General features: G+C 39.9%; 1 protein-coding gene across 1 annotated transcript in view; it reads left to right on the top strand.

Moving 5' to 3' along the window:
- LOC128698293 (uncharacterized) overlaps window positions 1-23,682 on the top strand; it is a 618,270-nt gene that overhangs the window by 528,374 nt on the left and 66,214 nt on the right. The window contains exon 3 of the mRNA XM_070098678.1: window positions 6,100-6,240. Coding sequence (XP_069954779.1) covers window positions 6,100-6,240 — 141 coding nt within the window. The remainder of the gene's footprint in view (window positions 1-6,099; window positions 6,241-23,682) is intronic.

The following is a 23,682-nucleotide window of genomic DNA, read 5'->3' as shown; positions in this document are numbered from 1 at the left end:
GACCCTGAGAACGAGTCTCGGAGAGGGCCTGTCGACCCTCAAAGGGTTAATCCATTCCTGAGAGCTCAATGTTATGCGAAATTATCGTTATACGAATTAATTTTCCCCATAAGAAATAATGGAAATCAAATTAATCCGTGCAAGACACCCAAAAGTATGAAAAAAAAAAAAATTACCACATGAAATATTAATTTTAATACACACAAACTTAAGAAAACATGCACAGTTACATGACACTTACCTTTATTGAAGATGTGGTGATGATTGATGGGATGGGAGGAGGGGAGACTGGATGGTTTTAGTGTTTAGAAGGGGAATCCCCTTCCATTAGGACTTGAGGTGTCAAGTCCTTTTCCGGGGTTGCTTCCCTTCTTCTTTTAATGTCACTAGGACCAGCTTTATAGTCACTGGACTTCTGTCGCACAACATATCTGTCCATAGTGGCCTGTACCTCTCGTTCCTTTATGACTTTCCTAAAGTGTTTCACAACAGTGTCAGTGTAATAGTCACCAGCACGGCTTGCAATAGCTGTCTGAGGGTGATTTTTATCCATGAAGGTTTGCACTTTAAGCCACTTTGCACAGATTTCCTTAATCTTTGAAGTAGGCAACTTCTTCAATTTCTCTCTCCCCTCCTCCGAAGCAATTTCCTCAGGTGTGGCCTCTTGCTGTTGAAGTTGATCTAGCAGCTCATCAGTGGTTAGTTCTTCATTGTCCTCCTCCACCAACTCTTCCACATCCTCCCCACTAACCTCCAACCCCAAGGACTTCCCCAATGGCACAATTAATTCCTCAACTGACATAGGATTCTCAGGGTTAGCCTCAAATCCTTCAGAATCCCTTTGGTCTACACATTCTGGCCAGTTTCTTCCAAGCAGAGTTCAAGGTCCTCTTAGTCACTCCCTCTCAAGCCTTACCTATAAAGTTTACACAATTGAGGATATTAAAGTGCTCTCTCCAAAATGCTCTTAGAGTCAATTGAGTTTCTGAGGTCACTACAAAGCACCTTTCAAACAGAGCTTTTGTGTACAGTTTTTTGAAGTTTGCAATAACCTGCTGGTCCATGGGCTGCAGGAGAGGAGTGGTATTAGGAGGCAAAAACTTCACCTTAATGAAACTCATGTCCCCACAAAGTCGCTCTGCCAAGTCTGTAGGATGACCAGGGGCATTGTCTAACACCAGGAGGCACTTAACCCTTTCAGGGTCCAAGGCCCAAATCTGGAGTCACGCACCAGTGTCCAAGAATTTTAAAAAAAAAAATTTGTTATTTTTTCTTATGAAATCGTAGAGAAATTTTTTGTGAAGGTAATAAAACAAAAAGTACGAAATTTGGTGGAAAATTGACGAAATTATGCTCTCGCGAATTTTGATGTGTCAGCGATATTTACGAATCGGCGATTTTGCCGACTTTGACTCCCATTTTAGGCCAATTACATTATTCCAATCAACCAAATTCTTAGCTATTTCACTACTATTACTTCTATTCTATCGATTGAGCACAAGAAATCGCCAAGTCAACTGTTTCAACTACAAAATAAAGTGATCGGAAATTGTTAATTTGGCCAATTTAACACAAAGTTCAAAATATTCCAATTTCAAAATAGGGTCCAGAATGAACAATGTAGGCATTCCTGGCACTAAACTAACATTTCCTCTGTTCATTAGTTATGTTTTGAGGCTTTACAAATAAATTCCATTTTGATTTTTTATTCACATAATGAATTTTTATTCACACCAAAAAATAGAAGATTTACTGTTATGCAATACTGTAATAATTGTATAAATATCATCACCATATTTGTGAATGTATATTAGACCCACCAGCTGGTGTGTATTAGACGTGTGAGGTCGTTTGTTTACTCTTGAATATCGGCAAAAATTTAACATTTCTGCTACTTTGAGCTCAGTTTCAAGCCATTTCCAGTGCTAAAACCAATCAAAATCATCTCTATTTCTGTAATATGTCTTCCATTCTATCAAATGAGATCAAGAAATCGCAAATACAACTATAAAAAACATACGAAAAAACACTGCAAAGTTGCTGTTTTAATCGAAAAATCATGATTTCATTTTTTTTCTCTCATTATACACAGTGTGCTGCAGGATCTGTTTTATGTGGTGCACACATACCACATAGATGTATTCTCTCATATCTAGGCCCAAATGTACCACTCACAGTTTATCAGAGTGAGCTGAGCTCATGGCGTAGATCTACGGTTTGGACCCTGAACGTAAAGCCGTAGATCTACGGGACGGACCCTGAAAGGGTTAAGGTCTAATTTCTTTTCAGTTAGGTAATTTTTCACAGTGGGGGCAAATGCTTCTTGTAACCAGTCATAGAAAAAGTCCCTTGTGACCCATGCCTTATTGTTTGCCCTCCACAGCACACACAAATTAGCCTTGAGGATATTCTTTTGCCTGAATGCTCTGGGAGTTTCAGAATGATACACTAATAAAGGCTTCACTTTGCAATCACCACTAGCATTGGCACACATGAGAAGAGTAAGCCTGTCTTTCATAGGCTTATGTCCTGGGAGTGCCTTTTCCTCCTGAGTAATGTAGGTCTTGCTTGGCATTTTCTTCCAAAACAGGCCTGTATCGTCACAATTAAACACTTGTTCAGGTTTCAGTCCTTCACTGTCTATGTACTCCTTGAATTCATGCACATATTTTTCAGCTGCTTTTTGGTCCGAACTGGCAGCCTCACCATGCCTTATCACACTATGTATGCCACTACACCTCTTAAATCTCTCAAACCAACCTTTGCTGGCCTTAAATTCACTCGCATCACCACTAGTTGCAGGCATTTTTCTAATTAAATCCTCGTGCAACTTCCTAGCCTTTTCACTTATGATCGCTTGAGAGATGCTATCGCCTGCTATCTGTTTTTCGTTTATCCACACCAATAACACTCTCTCAACATCTTCTATCACTTGCAATCTCTGTTTCGAAAGCACAGTTAAACCTTTGGCAAGAACAGCTTCCTTGATTGCCGTTCTCTTGGACACAATAGAAGCGATGGTTGATTGGGGTTTACTATACAACCTGGCCAGCTCAGAGACACGCACTCCACTTTCATACTTAGCAATGATCTCTTTCTTCATCTCCATAGTAATTCTCACCCTTATTCCTGTAGGGTTGGCACTAGAAGCTTTCTTGGGGCCCATGGTCACTTATTTTTCAGGTGAAATCACTATAAAAAGGCTGTAATAATACGAAATGTTCCGATTGTATACTTGAATGTTACCACGGTGGCTGGCTTGTAAACAATGCCACTGGCAGAACAAGTGAGGCTGGCTCAGGCCGCATGGATGTGTCTTGGACGAATCGTGTTGAGCGAATTTTTTAGCACTATGCGAGGCAAAATTTTAGCGATAAAATGTATCGCTATGCGGATTTAACACTATGCGATGCCAACGTTATGCGGGGGTCCACTGTGTGTGTGTGTGTGTGTGTGTGTGTGTGTGTGTATATATATATATATATATATATATATATATATATATATATATATATATATATATATATATATATATATATATATATATATATATATATATATATATTTATATTCTTTCAACACACCAGCCATATCCCACCGAGGCGGGGTGGTCGAAAAGGAAAAACGGAAGTTTCTCCTTTTACATTTAGTAATATATACAGGAGAAGGGGTTACTAACCCCTTGCTCCCGGCATTGTAGTCGCCCCTTACAACACGCATGGCTTACGGAGGAAGAATTCTCTTCCACTTACCCCTTCTGCCTTGTGTATTTGTTCCTTCTTTTTTACCCCCTTTGTGTTCTTGCTCTTACCCTCTTGCTTGCAGTGCTCCTCTTGGTATTTGACTGGCTGCTGCTGCTGTTGCCACCGCCGCCAACCTATATATACCCCTCCCTCTCTCCTTTTCGCTAGTGTGACTTTGTAAATGGTCCAAGTCGGACCAAAACATTGTCGTAAGCTCCTCTCTTCTATGTGCGGGTTATTTGTGTATCGTTCCAGTCACGGTATTGTGCCTTTTTTTGTTATTTCTGAAGGATTCGTCCCCCAACAAGTGTTCATTTGTGACGAAATAAGGCTCTTTTGGAAGAAAATGCCAGAGAGGATCTACGTCACGCAGGAGGAAAAGGCACTGCAAGGACACAAGCCTATGAAGGATAGGCTAACTCTTTTGTTCTGTGGTAACGCTAGTGGGGATGTCAAAAGTGAAGTCTTTACTCGTGTATCACTGTTTTTCTTGAACACTCTGGGATTTTCAATGTTGTCAAGAGTAAATTGTGTATGATGTGGAAAGCTAATAATTAGGCATGGGTCATGAGGCAAATTTTCCTTGATTGGGTCCATGAAGTGTTTGGCCCGAGTGTGAAAAAATACCTCCTGGAAAATAACTTGCCACTCAAGTGCCTCCTGATACTGGACAATGCTCCTGCTCCTGGAAGATCAATTGTTTAGGGACTTTAGTTTTATAACAGTGAAGTTCTTGCCTCCTAACACCACAACTCTCCTCTAGCCCATGGACCAACAGGTCATTTCAAACTTCAAAAAACTCAACACGAAAGCAATGTTTCAGAGGTGCTTTGAAGTGATCTTGGACACTGAATTGACCCTAAGAGAGTTCTGGAGGGATCACTTCAGTATATTCCATTGCATAAACCTTATAGCTAAGGCTTGACAGGAAGTGACTTCTAGGACTTTGAACTCTTCTTGGAGAAGATTGTGGCTAGAATGTGTCCAAGAGAAGGATTTTGAAGGATTTGAGGCTGACCCTGTCGACCTTATGCCTGTTGTGGAATGCATTGTGTCTTTGGGAAAGTCCATGGGGTTGGATGTGAGTGGCCAGGATGTGGAAGAGTTGGTGGAGAACCACAGGGAAGAGCTAACCACTGAAGAGCTGCAAGACCTTCATCTGGAACAGCAACAGACCACAGCTGAGGAAATTGCTTCAGAGGAGGAGGAAGAGAGAGGGGAGAAGGTGCCTTCTTCAGTGATTAAGGACATGTGTGCAAGGTGGAATGAGTTGCAAACTTTTGTTGAAAAGTATCACCCTGATAAAGCTGATACAAGCCGTATCTGCAACATGTTTAGTGACAATACCGTGTCCCATTTTAGGCAAATCTTAAAAAGACGCCAGAAACAGAGCTCGCGTATGGAAGCAAAAAATCGACCCATCGACTGCTCGTATTTGGAAAAGCTCGCACGTGGATGCACTCGCAAGTATAGATTCCACTGTATTTGATGTATGAAACTTATTTTTGTTTTTTAATACTTTTGAGTGTCTGGAATGGATTAATTGGATTTACATTATTTCTTATGGGGAAAATGAATTTGGATATTGTCAAATTCAGTTTTAGTCACACTCTCTGGAACAGATTACAGTAATTATGATAATTGGGGGTCCACTGTACTTCTCCCTTTGTTTATGATGGCATCTAAAGGTAGTTGTTAGAAACGATTAAACTCAGTGAACATAGTATATCGATGGTAATAATATGGCTGTAGGCCGCAGTGTATGTAGCCAGTAGGTTTACGCCTGGGATGTAGTCCCGCTGGGACTACAAATAAATACGTACTACTCGCCCACAAGAGTCTTCAATAAAGATATGTAATGTTCATTTACCATTAAAATTAGTCATATTTATTTCTCATTGTTGTCTTCTGTATGTAAAATGTATTTTTTGTTAGTATTTTTGGGTGTCTGAAACTGATTAATTGGATTTACATTATTTCTTATGGGAAATATTACTTCAGTTTTTGGCCATTTCAGATTTAGGCCGACCTTCTGGAATCGATTAATTATGAAAACTGGGGGTCTACTGTATTTTTACAGGTAGCCATAGTAGGAGTTTAATGATAGGTATGCACATGCTGGCTCGTAAGTGAAAAGCAACTAGGATAAAACATAAATATAAAATTATATAGGAAATAGCTATTGTAAAAAATAATCTCCTCACTTGGTGCAACATAGGTGTGTTTCCACCCTTAATGAATAATTTCCATCTAAAGGGAATCCCATCACAGACTGATTCTTCTACTATATCTAGTCATGCAATACATAAAATGCATTATTGTCACTACCAATAGGCTATTGCTCTTCCTTTGGCAGGAGGACACAGGCATGGGACAAGTGGAGTTGGTGTTGCTGAATCGTCACAATTCTCAAACAGGTGCTGGCTACATGCCAGCATCTGTCATGGCTGGTTTGGGAACCAACAATTCTCAAGATCCTGTCGCTGTGTATTCTCAGGTTTGTATGTTTTTAATGTATACATGTATGTGTCTTTGTCAGCATACTTAGTAGTAGGATGGTAGACAGCAACCATCCAGGGAGGTACTATTGTCTGTCCATTAGGTGTGAAGTGGAAACCTACTAATTTTTTGCACTCTAGTAGGATTGCTGATCATTTCTTTCGGTCTCATGAACATGTAAGATGACAGGTAAAGCTCATAAACTTCTACTTTCATTCTGTATACACATACATGTACTTTTATATACCTTTTCTATTCTTAATTGTTCTTAGCCCTTTGACTGTTTTTGTCACATATATACATCTTACAAGCCAATGTTTTTGATGTAATAATATGTGAAAATTCTAGCGGCTTCAAATCAAGCAGGAGAAAGCTGGTAGGCCCACATGTGAGATAATGGGTCTGTGTGATGGGTGTGCGCATAATGAAAAAATTGGGGACCCAGTGGTGCATTGTGGGAAGGCCATTTCAGTATGCCTTGTTTCACCATGCCTAGTGGTAAGAAGCTCCTTACTCCCCAGCGAACTGGGAATCTTCTGTTCCCAAGTGATAGTTCTAACACCGATGGAAGTGCCTGTGAAAGTGAATTTCATGGTTTTGAGGAGGGTGTGACCGAAAGCAGTGCCCAGGATAACGTAATTAGTGATGAAAACCCAGATGACCCACAACCTTCCACCTCTGGTGCTGGGGCATCTCATTCATGTTCACCTCTACCAGGGCAAAAGAGGAAACTATTTTCCAGTGTACGGGACTCAGATGTGAGCAGTGAAAATGACAGTGATAGTGATTTCTAAGTTATTGAATGCAATTTGAGTAGCAACAGTGAGGGGGGAATATTCTCCAGTTAAGTGGTGGTATGTATGACGCAGTATGCACTCTGATAGTGTGCCATATGCCATTCCAAGGGGAAGTAGTAAATCTCAGAGTACATCCTGTGGCCCTACACCAGGAACTGATAGTGGAGGTGACAATGACATTGTTACAATGGGGATGGATAATGTGCGTGGGGCAGCAGGTGGTGGTGGTGTTGGCGGTGGCTTGAGTCATGTGGCACCACGCTGCTACCCACATTACTGAATTGGACATTCTTGTCAGGCAAAGTAACACATACGTACTTTGGATACACCAAGGCAAACACAGTTGTTTCACCAAGATCACGCCTACACAAGTGGAAGGACACAACTGTGGCAGAGTTGTATCTATTCTTTGCCACAATAATGCTTATGCCACATGTGTATAAGCACACTGTCACCACATACTGGTTTACAGAACGCCTGATTTCAACCCCAGATTTCAGTGACATTATGCCAGTGAATCGATTTCTGTTACTGTTACGTATGCTACACTTACCAGACAAAATAGGGCCTGACAGAAATGACAGGTTATATAAGATCAGGAATGTGTTTATGTACCTGAAACAAAAGAGCTGTATGTATTTTAATCCCTTCAGGAAGCTTGTTATTGATGAGTCTGTGATTTTGTTCAAAGGTAGACTGTTGTTCAAGCAGTATAGACCAAGCAAAAGGAAATGCTATGGTATAAAATTATTTGTACTGTGTGATTGCACAAGTGGTCTAGTTTTGGATATAATTGTGTACACTGGCAGTAGTACATTGCAAGATACCAGGAAGTTATTAGGTATCTCTGGTGATGTGGTTAAAACAATGATGGAACCATATCTTGGTAAGGGACATACATACTGATAACGTACACAAGCCCCTTACTCAGTGATTTCTTGCGAGTGAACACGACAAACGTGTATGGCACAGTGCGTGGAAATCATAAGCATGTGCCCAGGTTCGACACAGGCACTCACAGATGTGAGGTGCAGGCCTTTGCTGCCAATGACATAATGGCATTTTGGTGGCATGACAAATGTGATGTCACATTGTTGACTTCAGTTCACCGAAACAAAATTGCAGACAGTGGCAGGCAGAATAGAGAGACCAATGAACCCATTCTAAAACCTGCAGCTGTGATGGACTACAACCTCAATATGTACTTAGTGGACAAATGTAACGTGCAGATTGGGTTTGCTGATTGTGTTCACAAGAGTTATAAGTGGTACATAAAACTCTTTTTCATCTTCTTGACATTTCAATGCTGAATGCTTATAACATGTATAAGTCGAAGACCAACAACAAACCAAAATATGGTGAATTTTGTTTGTCAGTCATCAGACAAATAATATTCAAGTACCAAGGAACAACACCTGCAATAGACCAGCACCAGTGAAATTATCAACACATACCCTCTTGTCTGAGGCCTGGTGATCACAACCCCATAGAACTGCCTCCTACTTTCAAGAAAACTACTTATAAGAGGTGTTGCATCTGTGCACATACCACAAAATGCCCACAGAAACGCAGAGTCACTCGTTTTGTGCGAGAAGTGTAAAACACCTCTGTGTGTAACACTGTGTTTCAAAAAATTCCACAAGCTGCAGCAGTTCTGGGAAAGTGTCCAGTGACTGTACATTTGTATACATATTATAGAACACTAGTAATAAAGAATTTTTTGTATTGTTGGTTTGTGTAAACAAGTTTTGTAAACAATATAAGAATAATGTTTGTGTGGTTATTGTGTTGCATACAACGAGTGTATGTATGTACATTGCACCTTACTTTGGTCTCACAGGCCACATAAGTTTCTTGAAAAAAATAAAATATTGGAAAATACAAGAAACCTACGAATGGGAGTGAAACGTAGTGAACGTAGATCTATGTTTGGACAGTTTAAGGGTTAGTTACAGCCTGTCTGATTAATTCTGGGTGATGAGATTTCCAAGTTGGGCCTTAAATTGATTTGCAGGCAGGGGTCTTTTAGTGTGTTCTGATAATGAATTCCAGATCTTTGGGCCCTTTACGTGCATTGCATTTTTGCACAGGGAGAGTGTTACACCCTGTTGTTCAGTTTAAGTAGACTGTTTCTACTTGTTACTATCACAGTGGTATACTTTTACATGTTATTTTTTGCTATTTCACTTAATATTATATTCAGGAGTAATTCCATTAGTAGCTAAAATAGATTTACTCGACTTCATAATATTATCTGGTCATATTACTTAGCTTTGTACATAGGTAGGTTATATAATTAGTACAAACTGCTGGTGACCTGGCCAAGCACCAGTAGGTGTTTTGAGCTGCTTAACCCCTGCTCCGACCAAGTCAAAGTGGGCTGGTAAAGCCTCACTTTGTTCAGTTCATACCTTCCTCTGGACCAGGAAGGGTCGAGGGAAGTATCCACCTCTAAACCACCATTCGCCTCCCTAGAAAATCCCCGGAATTTTCGGGAACTTACTGCTAATACTTATTTTGGTTGGAGGAGGCGGTTGAGAAGCTCTTAGAGAAAGTGAAGCCAAGTGAGCAAGCCTCTGTAGTGTAAGAGGACTTTAAAGTGAACCCTATCATAAGAAATCTATTAATGTGTTCGAGTTTTTAGGCAACGCCTGTGCATATATACTATATACGTACTAATATTTCGTGACTCATTCAGAGCCATTTGTAAATACTTGACCTAGTACTGTGATGTTTTAATGAGAAATGGTAAAAGTATTCTACTCATAGTGCAAAATATGAAAAGGTGGATTTAAGTGATTATTATGATTATTAATAAATTAAATAGAAACTAAGAAAATTCCTTTTCCTCTACGAGTGAAGACCCCTAGACGTACAGTGGACCCCGGTTAACGAACTTTTTTCATTCCAGTAGTATGTTCAGGTGCCAGTACTGACCAAATTTTTTCCCATAAGGAATATTGTGAAGTAGATTAGTCCATTTCAGACCCCCAAACATACACGTACAAACGCACTTACATAAATACACTTACATAATTGGTCGCATTTGGAGGTGATCGTTAAGCGGGGGTCCACTGTACTAAGTTTGTTATTTTGTTACGAAAAGCACTATAACCCAGGGACCAACTGACTATGTTCGTAACAGAGAGTGATTTGTGTCTTGTATTATGGTTGTAGGGGACCTGAATGCTAAAGTAGGAGAAACTTTTAGAGAGGGTGTAGTAGGTAAGTTTGGGGTGCCAGGTGTAAATGATAATGGGAGCCCTTTGATTGAACTTCTTATAGAAAGGGGTTTAGTTATAGGTAATACATATTTTAAGAAAAGGAGGATAAATAAGTATACAAGATGTGATGTAGGGCGAAATGACGGTAGTTTGTTGGATTATGTATTGGTAGATAAAAGACTGTTGAGTAGATTTCAGGATGTACATGTTTATAGAGGGGCCACAGATATATCAGATCACTTTTTAGTTGTAGCTACACTGAGAGTGAAAGGTAGATGGGATACAAGGAGAATAGAAGCATCAGGGAAGAGAGAGGTGAAGGTTTATAAACTAAAAGAGGAGGCAGTTAGGGTAAGATATAAACAGCTATTGGAGGATAGATGGGCTAATGAGAGCATAGGCAATGGGGTCGAAGAGGTATGGGGTAGGTTTAAAAATGTAGTGTTAGAGTGTTCAGCAGAAGTTTGTGGTTACAGGAAAGTGGGTGCAGGAGGGAAGAGGAGCGATTGGTGGAATGATGATGTAAAGAGAGTAGTAAGGGAGAAAAAGTTAGCATATGAGAAGTTTTTACAAAGTAGAAGTGATGCAAGGAGGGAAGAGTATATGGAGAAAAAGAGAGAGGTTAAGAGAGTGGTGAAGCAATGTAAAAAGAAAGCAAATGAGAGAGTGGGTGAGATATCAGCAAATTTTGTTGAAAATAAGAAAAAGTTTTCGAGTGAGATTAACAAGTTAAGGAAGCCTAGAGAACAAATGGATTTGTCAGTTAAAAATAGGAGGAGAGTTATTAAATGGAGAGTTAGAGGTATTGGGAAGATGGAGGGAATATTTTGAGGAATTGTTAAATGTTGATGAAGATATGGAAGCTGTGATTTCGTGTATAAGGGCAAGGAGGAATAACATCTTGTAGGAGTGAGGAAGAGCCATTTGTGAGTTTGGAGGAAGTTTGTGAGGCAGTAGGTAAAATGAAAGGGGGTGAGGCAGCTGGGATTGATGGGATAAAGATAGAAATGTTAAAAGCAGGTGGGGATATAGTTTTGGAGTGGTTGGTGCTATTATTTAATAAATGTATGGAAGAGGGTAAGGTACCTAGGGATTGGCAGAGAGCATGCATAGTTCCTTTGTATAAAGGCAAAGGGGACAAAAGAGAGTGCAAAAATTATAGGGGGATAGGTCTGTTGAGTATACCTGGTAAAGTGTATGGTAGAGTTATTATTGAAAGAATTAAGAGTAAGACAGAGAATAGGATAGCAGATGAACAAGGAGGCTTTAGGAAAGGTAGGGGGTGTGTAGACCAGGTGTTTACAGTGAAACATATAAGTGAACAGTATTTAGATAAGGCTAAAGAGGTTTTTGTGGCATTTATGGATTTGGAAAAGGCGTATGAAAGGGTGGATAGGGGGGCAATGTGGGAGATGTTGCAGGTGTATGGTGTAGGAGGTAAGTTACTGAAAGCAGTGAAGAGTTTTTACGAGGATAGTGAGGCTCAATTTAAAGTATGTAGGAAAGAGGGAGATTATTTCCCAGTAAAAGTAGGCCTTAGACAAGGATGTGTGATGTCACCATGGTTGTTTAATATATTTATAGATGGGGTTGTAAGAGAAGTAAATGCGAGGGTCTTGGCAAGAGGCGTGGAGTTAAAAGATAAAGAATCACACATAAAGTGGGAGTTGTCACAGTTGCTCTTTGCTGATGACACTGTGCTCTTGGGAGATTCTGAAGAGAAGTTGCAGAGGTTGGTGGATGAATTTGGTAGGGTATGCAAAAGAAGAAAATTAAAAGTGAATACAGGAAAGAGTAAGGTTATGAGGATAACAAAAAGATTAGGTGATGAAAGATTGGATATCAGATTGGAGGGAGAGAGTATGGAGGAGGTGAATGTATTCAGATATTTGGGAGTGGACGTGTCAGCGGATGGGTCTATGAAAGATGAGGTGAATCATAGAATTGATTAGGGGAAAAGGGTGAGCGGTGCACTTTTTTTAGGAGTCTGTGGAGACAAAGAACTTTGTCCTTGGAGGCAAAGAGGGGAATGTATGAGAGTATAGTTTTACCAACGCTCTTATATGGGTGTGAAGCATGGGTGATGAATGTTGCAGTGAGGAGAAGGCTGGAGGCAGTGGAGATGTCATGTCTGAGGGCAATGTGTGGTGCGAATATAATGCAGAGAATTCGTAGTGTGGAAGTTAGGAGGAGGTGCGGGATTGCCAAAACTGTTGTCCAGAGGGCTGAGGAAGGGTTGTTGAGGTGGTTCGGACATGTAGAGAGAATGGAGTGAAACAGAATGACTTCAAGAGTGTATCAGTCTGTAGTGGAAGGAAGGCGGGGTAGGGGTCGGCCTAGGAAAGGTTTTGTGTGCGAGGGGCTTGGACTTCCAGCGGGCATGCATGAGCATGTTTGATAGGAGTGAATGGAGACAAATGTTTTTTAATACTTGACGTGCTGTAGGAGTGTGAGCAAAGTAACATTTATGAAGGGATTCAGGGAAACCGACAGGCCGGACTTGAGTCCTGGAGATGGGAAGTACAGTGCCTGCACTCTGAAGGAGGGGTGTTAATGTTGCAGTTTAAAAACTGTAGTGTAAAGCACCCTTCTGGCAAGACAGTGATGGAGTGAATGATGGTGAAAGTTTTTCTTTTTTGGGCCACCCTGCCTTGGTGGGAATCGGCCAGTGTGTTAATAAAAAAAAAATTATGGTTGTGTGTTCTGTCGTAGTTAGCAAGTAGGAGTTTGAGAGGAGGGTTTATATTTGAGTGTAGTGTTCTATGCATGTAGTAGGCACAATAATAAGTGTGGATGTTTTGTATATTGAGTAAGTTAAGACTCTTGAAAAGTGGAGGAGTATGCTGTCTATTACAGGAGTTTGTCATCAATTGCGCTGCAGTATTTTGTTGGGTTATTAAAGGTTTAAGGTGATTTTCTGTGGTTGAACCCCATGTACAAATACCATAGGTGAGGTAAGGGTAGATGAGTGAGTAGTATAGTGCAAGAAGAGCCGATCGGGGTACATAGTACTGTATCTTTGAGAGGATGCCTACTGTTTTGGAGACTTTCTTGGGTATTTGCTTTATGTGAGTTAGGAATTTGAGGTTGCAGTCTAGGTGGAGACCTGGAAATTTGCCCTGTGTGTATCTAGAAATAGGTGAATCACTTATCAGTATGTTTAGCTGTACATTTGTAGCTCTGTTTCCAAACAGTATAAAATAGGTTTTGTCTATATTGAGAGTAAGTTTGTTGGTGGTTCTCCAAGTAGATATTTTTAGTAGTTCGGCATTTACAGTGTCTGTTAGTCTGGTTGGGTTTGTGTGAGAGAAGACATAAGTAGTGTCATCTGCGAATAAAATGGGTTTAAGGAGTTTAGATACGTTTGGGAGGTCATTGATGCAAATGAGAAAGAGAAGTGGGCCAAGGACATTCCCCTGTGGGACTCCAACAAGAACTGGTTGTGTAGTGGAGTTAGCTTCATTTGTGTATACATACTGGGTTCTATTGCTAAGATAAGATTTTAGGTAATCAAGAGAGTGTCCTCTGACCTCACAATGTTCAAGTTTTTGGTGCAATAGGTCATGGTCACCTGTATCAAAAGCTCTTCGTAAGTCTATGAAAAGTCCCAGGGAAAATTCGTTTTTTTTTTTGAGTGCTGAATATATTAGCTCAAGCATATGTATAATTGCATCATTAGTGCTTTTTTCCGGTCTGAATCCAAATTGACAGTGGTTGAGTGTGTTGTGGGATATTAAGTAGGAGTAGACTTGTTTGTGAATTAATTTTTCGAAGATTTTAGATAATGGGGGCAAGTTTGATATAGACCTATAGTTGTTCAACTCAGTTGGATCACCTCCTTTGAGGATTGGGGTGACCCTTGTTGTCTTGAGTATGGATGGGAAGGTGGAAGATTCATTGGATTTGTTAAACAGAGTTGCAATAATTGGTGGCAGTTCAAATTCAAATTTATTTATTTATTTGCAAATAGTACATTGAGATTATGTATTTACAATAATGGGTAGCAGTGCAAAGAGAGCCTCTATTATGCCTAGGCATTATGGGCCGACTTAATTTAACCCTTAAACTGTCCAAACGTAGATCTACATTTCCACGTGTAGCGCTCCAAACGTAGATCAACGTTTTATTTTTCATTCCTTCAAACTTGGCACAATAGGCTTGAGTCGCCTAGACATGAAAGAATGGGTCTGCACACTATTAAAAAAACCTGGGAGCACTTAGTACCTTGTGGGAGCACCAGTTCAACTGAGTGCCAGCTAGAGCAAATAGCATGGCAAACACTGGGGATTCACTGATGCCATGTCGCATTAACACTCCCATTTTAAGAGGAAAGTAAAAATAAGTTAGATAAATACATGAGTGACTGAGTGTGGGTGGGTGTGAGTTGGACCTGACTAGTTTGTGCTACTAGGGCTGATGTCATGCTCCTTCCTTCAGTGGATGTGACCTGACTAGGTGGGTCATTGGTCTAAGTCAGGGGGGAGAGGGTAACATGTACCTGCCTTGCATGGGCCAGTAGGCCTGCTGCAGTGTTCCTTATTTCTTATGTTCTTATGTATTCGGCAGGCTGGCTGGCTGGCTGGCTTGCTTTGGCTGTCTCTGTCTATATCTCTATCTGTCTATACATGTATCTCTGTCTGTCTATACCTCTGTCTATCTATATATCTATCTATATCTCTATCTATATCTCTGTCTATCTATATCTCTCTCTCACATGTACACATAAGTACAATTATTATACATGGTGTAAATTACATAGGATAATCCATGGGTGATGAATGTTGCAGCGAGGAGAAGGCTGGAGGCAGTGGAGATGTCATGTCTGAGGGCAATGTGTGGTGTGAATATAATGCAGAGAATTCGTAGTTTGGAAGTTAGGAGGAGGTGCGGGATTACCAAAACTGTTGTCCAGAGGGCTGAGGAAGGGTTGTTGAGGTGGTTCGGACATGTAGAGAGAATGGAGCAAAACAGAATGACTTCAAGAGTGTATCAGTCTGTAGTGGAAGGAAGGCGGGGTAGGGGTCGGCCTAGGAAAGGTTGGAGAGAGGGGGTAAAGGAGGTTTTGTGTGCGAGGGGCTTGGACTTCCAGCAGGTATGCATGAGCGTGTTTGATAGGAGTGAATGGAGACAAATGGTTTTTAATACTTGACGTGCTGTTGGAGTGTGAGCAAAGTAACATTTATGAAGGGGTTCAGGGAAACCGGCAGGCCGGACTTGAGTCCTGGAGATGGGAAGTACAGTGCCTGCACTCTGAAGGAGGGGTGTTAATGTTGCAGTTTAAAAACTGTAGTGTAAAGCACCCTTCTGGCAAGACAGTGATGGAGTGAATAATGGTGAAAGTTTTTCTTTTTCAGGCCACCCTGCCTTGGTGGGAATTGGCCAGTGTGATAATAAATAATAAATAATCCAAAAATTCCAGGCAAAGATAGACAGATAGATAGACAGACAGATAGACAGAAACATGTATTGGGTATCAATGAAAACAAATAAAGGCAGGGTTCCACCGAGCACCCATTTATCAAATGTCACCGAGCTGATAACAGATGTCATAACACGATTCTTCAAGGAGTGTGATATACATATACTCCAGGCAGACAGAAAGACAGATAAGCAGAGACACAGACAGACAGGCAGATAGATACAGACAGGCACACAGATACAGATAGACAGGCAGATAGACAGACAGAGAAATAGACAGAGAGACAAGACATGTTTGTGTGTAACAATGATAAATACAGCAAGGGTTAGCTGGAGCAGTGGGCATTTATCGAATGTCACTAGGCTGTCAACAGTATAGGGATGCCTTTCATAACAACATGCTTCAAGGTATATGTCAGGGTATCTAATACATTGCTGGGACCTATAAATACTTTGTATATATTTCTATTATTTTTATTATCACACTGGCCGATTCCCACCAAGGCAGGGTGGCCTGAAAAAGAAAAACTTTCACCATCATTCACTCCATCACTGTCTTGCCAGAAGGGTGCTTTACACTACAGTTTTTAAACTGCAACATTAACACCCCTCCTTCAGAGTGCAGGCACTGTACTTCCCATCTCCAGGACTCAAGTCCGGCCTGCCGGTTTCCCTGAACCCCTTCATAAATGTTACAATAGTAAATAACCCAAGCAGGTGTAAATGTTCACCTGTCAATGTGATTGTGACTATTGAGCACTATTTCAGTACCTAATATTAGTGTCAGAACAAAGATTGGCTATGAAATTACAAGAACTATTATAAATTGTAATTATCAGAACATAAAAAATATATAAATTAAAATAAAAACGAGAAAAAAAGGTATATCAGCAACACTTCTGCAAGCAGCAGGAGTTGATGTTGCCGACAGGTGAGCATCCAGAGCCAACTTCACGGTCTGTACTGACCCTAAATATTTTTTATTAATTTTATAACATGTAGAAAAATGTGCTCTTCATTTTAAAAGAAAAAAAAAATTATTTTTCAAAATATTTGGAGCGCCACGTGAATGAACGTAGATCTACGTTTGGACAGTTAAAGGGTTAATGGCTTACTGACTACTTAACACTAAAGAAATTTTTCATAGTTGTACAATAGTTCTATTAATTATAAATGAATCTAATTTATATAAACCAAAGGATATATTCATATTTTCAAAAATGCTTTTTATGAAACATGATTCAATTATATTCCTGTTGACAATGGACAATAGGTAAGTAAACATTGAAATTATATTATGGGAATATAACATTGTGATTTGCTAAAAGTATGAGAATGCTACAATTTGGTGTATTGAGTATTTAGTCTAGGGTGATTAAGTGACTTTTGAGAAGTCTTAAATTGATTTTCAGACTGGGTTACTTTAGTATTTTCTGGTAATGAATTCTAAATTTTGGGGCCCTTTATGTGCATAGAGTTTTTACACAGTGTGATATGGACACGGGGTGTTATGGTTTTTATACGTGAATGGTGGTAAGTTACTTAGGTCACCTGTCTTGTTCTTTAGTGTTTTGATGATAAACAAGATTTCAGTGGGATTTATTGGGGCTAAAAATATGATATAGCACGTAATGACAGTAGTTTGTTAGATTATGTATTGGTGAATAAAAGGTTGATGGGTAGGCTTCAGGACATGCATGTTGAAAGAGGGGCAACAGATATATCAGATCATTATTTAGTTGTAGCTACAGTTAGAGTAAGGGGTAGATGGGGCAAATGGAAAATGGCAACAGCAAGAGAGAGGCAAAAATTTATAAACTAAGAAAGGAGGAAGTTAGGGTGAGATATAAGCAAATATTGGCAGAAAGGTGAGCTAGTGCGATTATAGATAGGTAGTGTGAGGGTTGAAGAGGGTGGGATAGTTTTAAAAATGCAGTGTTAGAATGCAGGGCAGAAGTTTATAGCTATAGGAAGGTGAGTGCAGGAGGAAAGAGGAGTGATTGGTGGAATGATAATAATAATAATAATAATAGGGCAAGGAGGAATAACATCTTGTAGGAGTGAGGAAGAGCCAGTTGTGAGTGTGGGGGAAGTTCGTGAGGCAGTAGGTAAAATGAAAGGGGGTAAGGCAGCCGGGATTGATGGGATAAAGATAGAAATGTTAAAAGCAGGTGGGGATATAGTTTTGGAGTGGTTGGTGCAATTATTTAATAAATGTATGGAAGAGGGTAAGGTACCTAGGGATTGGCAGAGAGCATGCATAGTTCCTTTGTATAAAGGCAAAGGGGATAAAAGAGAGTGCAAAAATTATAGGGGGATAAGTCTGTTGAGTGTACCTGGTAAAGTGTATGGTAGAGTTATAATTGAAAGAATTAAGAGTAAGACGGAGAATAGGATAGCAGATGAACAAGGAGGCTTTAGGAAAGGTAGGGGGTGTGTGGACCAGGTGTTTACAGTGAAACATATAAGTGAACAGTATTTAGATAAGGCTAAAGAGGTCTTTGTGGCATTTATGGATTTGGAAAAGGCGTATGACAGGGTGGATAGGGGGGCAATGTGGCAGATGTTGCAAGTGTATGGTGTAGGAGGTAGGTTACTGAAAGCAGTGAAGAGTTTTTACGAGGATAGTGAGGCTCAAGTTAGAGTATGTAGAAAAGAGGGAAATTTTTTCCCAGTAAAAGTAGGCCTTAGACAAGGATGTGTGATGTCACCGTGGTTGTTTAATATATTTATAGATGGGGTTGTAAGAGAAGTAAATGCGAGGGTCTTGGCAAGAGGCGTGGAGTTAAAAGATAAAGAATCACACACAGGGTGGGAGTTGTCACAGCTGCTCTTTGCTGATGACACTGTGCTCTTGGGAGATTCTGAAGAGAAGCTGCAGAGATTGGTGGATGAATTTGGTAGGGTGTGCAAAAGAAGAAAATTAAAGGTGAATACAGGAAAGAGTAAGGTTATGAGGATAACAAAAAGATTAGGTGATGAAAGATTGAATATCAGATTGGAGGGAGAGAGTATGGAGGAGGTGAACGTATTCAGATATTTGGGAGTGGACGTGTCAGCGGATGGGTCTATGAAAGATGAGGTGAATCATAGAATTGATGAGGGAAAAAGAGTGAGTGGTGCACTTAGGAGTCTGTGGAGACAGAGAACTTTGTCCTTGGAGGCAAAGAGGGGAATGTATGAGAGTATAGTTTTACCAACGCTCTTATATGGGTGTGAAGCATGGGTGATGAATGTTGCAGCGAGGAGAAGGCTGGAGGCAGTGGAGATGTCATGTCTGAGGGCAATGTGTGGTGTGAATATAATGCAGAGAATTCGTAGTTTGGAAGTTAGGAGGAGGTGCGGGATTACCAAAACTGTTGTCCAGAGGGCTGAGGAAGGGTTGTTGAGGTGGTTCGGACATGTAGAGAGAATGGAGCGAAACAGAATAACTTCAAGAGTGTATCAGTCTGTAGTGGAAGGAAGGCGGGGTAGGGGTCGGCCTAGGAAGGGTTGGAGGGAGGGGGTAAAGGAGGTTTTGTGTGCGAGGGGCTTGGACTTCCAGCAGGCATGCGTGAGCGTGTTTGATAGGAGTGAATGGAGACAAATGGTTTTTAATACTTGACGTGCTGTTGGAGTGTGAGCAAAGTAACATTTATGAAGGGATTCAGGGAAACCGGCAGGCCGGACTTGAGTCCTGGAGATGGGAAGTACAGTGCCTGCACTCTGAAGGAGGGGTGTTAAAGTTGCAGTTTAAAAACTGTAGTGTAAAGCACCCTTCTGGCAAGACAGTGATGGAGTGAATGATGGTGAAAGTTTTTCTTTTTCGGGCCACCCTGCCTTGGTGGGAATCGGCCAGTGTGATAATAAAAAAAAAAAAAATAATAATAATAATATTTTATTTTGATATAATACTGTACATGTTTATACAAAGGAATATAATAGTTGGGTGTACATGCCAAAAGCCCCTTTATATGCAGAGTATTTTGGGCAAACTTAAAATTAACTTAAGATTAATAAGGTCATTAGATGAATACAAGAGAATTGAATATTCTGTTAGGTCATTCTATATGGCTTTAATAAATCTTGTAGAGAAGACTTACAATTTTGATTGTTAACCTTAGGTGGCCACAATGGAGTGATCAACATTTGAGATGAATACAGATATTGAGAGTAAGTATATATTGATTATATTGATAAGAAAGTTTTACTTATGTTTTTGATATTGAGCAGATGCATATATAGTTTTTACCTATATGTGAATGGAGACAAATGGTTTTTAATACTTGACGTGCTGTTGGAGTGTGAGCAAAGTAACATTTATGAAGGGATTCAGGGAAACCGGCAGGCCGGACTTGAGTCCTGGAGATGGGAAGTACAGTGCCTGCACTCTGAAGGAGGGGTGTTAATGTTGCAGTTTAAAAACTGTAGTGTAAAGCACCCTTCTGGCAAGACAGTGATGGAGTGAATGATGGTGAAAGTTTTTCTTTTTCGGGCCACCCTGCCTTGGTGGGAATCGGCCAGTGTGATAATAAAAAAAAAATAAAAAAAAAAACTATACTGAATAAATAGCATCTCTGAACACAAAGGTGGAAGAAGCAATTAAGGACTGGAAAATCAACATGAATGCCCATGATTACCATGATGACAAAACTGAACAAGGAAAGTTGTCTGACATAGTCATAATTAACAGCTTTCACTTTACCAGTGAAATAAACCAATCTAACTGCAAAGATGCCTCTATTAGGATTATAATTATTTTTATTATCACACTGGCCGATTCCCACCAAGGCAGGGTGGCCCGAAAAAGAAAAACTTTCACCATCATTCACTCCATCACTGTCTTGCCAGAAGGGTGCTTTACACTACAGTTTTTAAACTGCAACATTAACACCCCCTCCTTCAGAGTGCAGGCACTGTACTTCCCATCTCCAGGACTCAAGTCCGGCCTGCCGGTTTCCCTGAATCCCTTCAGGATTATAAAGGACCAGCTAAAAGTTAATGTACTAGCTCCTGGTACAGTGCTCCTGCTCATCCTTCAGACATGCAAGAACGAATTGCTGGGGAGTTGAGCTTCGTATAAGTGAAGTTTTTGCCTCCTAATACCACTCCTCCAGCCCATGGACCAGCAGGTCATTTCAAATTTCAAAAAACTGTACTCCAAAGCAGTGTTTCAAAAGTGCTTTGAAGTGACCTCAGATACTGAATTGATCCTAAGAGACTTTTGGAAAGATCACTTTAGTATCCTCAGTTGCATAAACCTTATAGGTAAGTCTTGGGAGGTAGTGACTAACAGGACCTTGAACTCTGCTTGGAGGAAATTGTGGTCATAATGTGTACAAGGGTTTGTGGCTAACCCTCAGGAGCCTATGCCAGTTGTGGAAACTATTGTGTCATTGGGGAAGTCCATGGGGTTGGAGGTTAGTGGAGAGGATGTGGAAGAGTTGGTGGAGGATGACAATGAAGAATTGACCACTGATGAGCTGTTAGAGCATTTGCAACAGCAAGAGACGACAACTGAGGAAATTGCTTCAGAGGAGGGGAGAGAGAAATGGAAGAAGTTGCCTTCTTCAGCGATTAAAGACATTTGTGCAAAATGGGTTGAAGTGCAAACTTTTATGGAAGAACATCATCCTGACACAGCTATTGCAAGCTATGCTGGTGACTTTTACAATGACAATGTTGTGGCCCTATGGGCCACAACATTGTCATTGTAAAAGTCACCAGCATGGCTCTTTGGACAGATTTGTGGTGCAACAGAGGTCCAGTGACTGTCAAGTTGCTCCCAGTGGCATTAAAAAAAGAAGGGAAGTAACCCCGGAAAATGACTTGGTACCTAAAGTCCTTAAGGAAGGGGATTCCCCTTCCAAACATCATCTCCCCTCCTCCCTTCTCATCACTCATCACTACATCTTCAATAAAGGTAAGTGTCATTTATTCTTCATGTTGTATTTATTGTGTAATGTATCATTGTTTTCTGTGTAAAAAAATGTATATTTCATGTGAATTTTTTTGTTTTTTTTCATACTTTTGGGTGTCTGGAATGGATTAATAGGATTTCCATTATTTCTTATGGGGAAAATTAAATCAGCTAACGATAAATTTAGCTAAGGACAAGCTCTCTGGAACGGATTAAAATTGTTGGTCGAGGGCCCACTGTATGTGGACACATTGTCTTATTTTAGGTTAATATAGACATTTTCATTAATCCATCTGTGATATTTTCTTCAAAATTAAATAAGAAACATTTTACATAGCATATAGCATATAAACATGCAGTGTTTATATTCTATCGAGTGGAGAGTCAGGTGGAGAGTAAACTTACGTGTTCTCTGATTCAACATTAGAGAAAACTATGAATCAGATGTCTCATCCAGTAACCGCCCTTCATGTGTGTTTGTTTACAATTCTCGGCGTGAATTATTCATTAGTTATCCCTTTGTTTATGATCGCATCTAAAGGTAGTTGTTAGAAAAGATTAAACTCAGTGAACATGGTAATAATATGGCTGTGTAGTGTAGCCCAGGGGAAGCTACACTACACAGAGAGGAGAGGGAGTTGGGGGATTCCCAACTCCCTCTCCCCTCCTGCCTTCTTCAATATGCCAACAAGAGTCTTCAATAAAGGTATGTAATGTTCATTTATCATTAAAATTTGTGCTTTATTTGTATGTAAAATTATAGTTAATCTTTAAAAAATGTATTTTTTTAAATATTTTTGGGTGTTTGAAACAGATTAATTGGATTTACATTAACCCTTTGACTGTCGGTGTCGTATAAATGTCTTACGAGCCAGTGTTTTTGACGTATTAAAACGCCAAAATTCTAGCAGCTTCAAATCAAGCGGGAGAAAGCTGGTAGGCCCACATGTGAGAGAAAGGGGTCTATGTGGTCAATATGCATAGTATAAAAAAATCCTGCAGCATGCAGCGCACGTGTATAGTGAGGAAAAAAAAAAACTCCGACCGTGTTTTTGGATTAAAACACTGACTTTGAAGTGTATTTTTGTATAGTATTTATGATTATATTCTCGTTTTCTTGGTATCATTTGATAGAATGGAAGACATATTACAGAAATAGAGATGATTTTGATTGGTTTCACGATGAAAAGGACCTTGAAATTGAGCTCAAAGTAGCAGAAATGTTCGACGTTTGCCAATGTTCAAGAGTAAACAAATGATGTCACCTTCCAATAAGTAACCAACTAGCCATTTTAATATGCAGTCACGAATGGGTTGGCATTATTTATACAATTATTACAATAATGCAGTAGTCTGCATAACAGTAAATCTTCTATTTTTTTGTGTGAATAAAAATTCAGAATAGAAAGCAAGAGTAATATAAGAGGGGCCTGGAGATGTGACTAATGAACAAAGAAAATGTTATTTTAGTGCCAGGAATGTCTGCATTGTTTTTTCTGGACCCTATTTTGAAATTGGCATCTTTTTTAATTTGCATGAAATTGGCCAAATTGCCAATTTCTGACCACTTTCTTGTACTCAGTTGATAGAACAAATGGAGTTATAAAGAAATAGCTATGAGTTTGGTCGACTGGAGCAATGGAACTGGCCAAAAATAGGGCTCAAAATGGGCTAAATTGCCAATGCATATACAGTGGACCCCCGGTTAACGATATTTTTTCAATCCAGAAGTTTGTTCAGGTGCCAGTACTGACCGAATTTGTTCCCATAAGGAATATTGTGAAGTAGATTAGTCCATTTCAGACCCCCAAACATACACGTACAAACGCACTTACATAAATACACTTACATAATTGGTCGCATTCGGAGGTGATCGTTATGCGGGGGTCCACTGTATATAATCAAGATTGCTACCTTCGTGAGAGTGTAATTCTGTAAGTTTTCCATCAAATTTCACACTTTTGGTGTCATTACCACCAGGAAAAGATTCTCTATCATTTCATAAGATTTTTATTTTTTTTTTAATATTTCGCAACACAGAGACACACTTCAGGATTTGGGGTCTCAACAGTCAGAGTTAATTCTTATGGAAAATATTATTT

This window comes from Cherax quadricarinatus, chromosome 63, assembly GCF_038502225.1.
Source record: "Cherax quadricarinatus isolate ZL_2023a chromosome 63, ASM3850222v1, whole genome shotgun sequence".
Classification (NCBI taxonomy): domain Eukaryota; kingdom Metazoa; phylum Arthropoda; class Malacostraca; order Decapoda; family Parastacidae; genus Cherax; species Cherax quadricarinatus.
The sequence above is the reverse complement of the archived record's forward strand: the minus strand, read 5'-3'. Positions and strand labels throughout refer to the sequence as shown.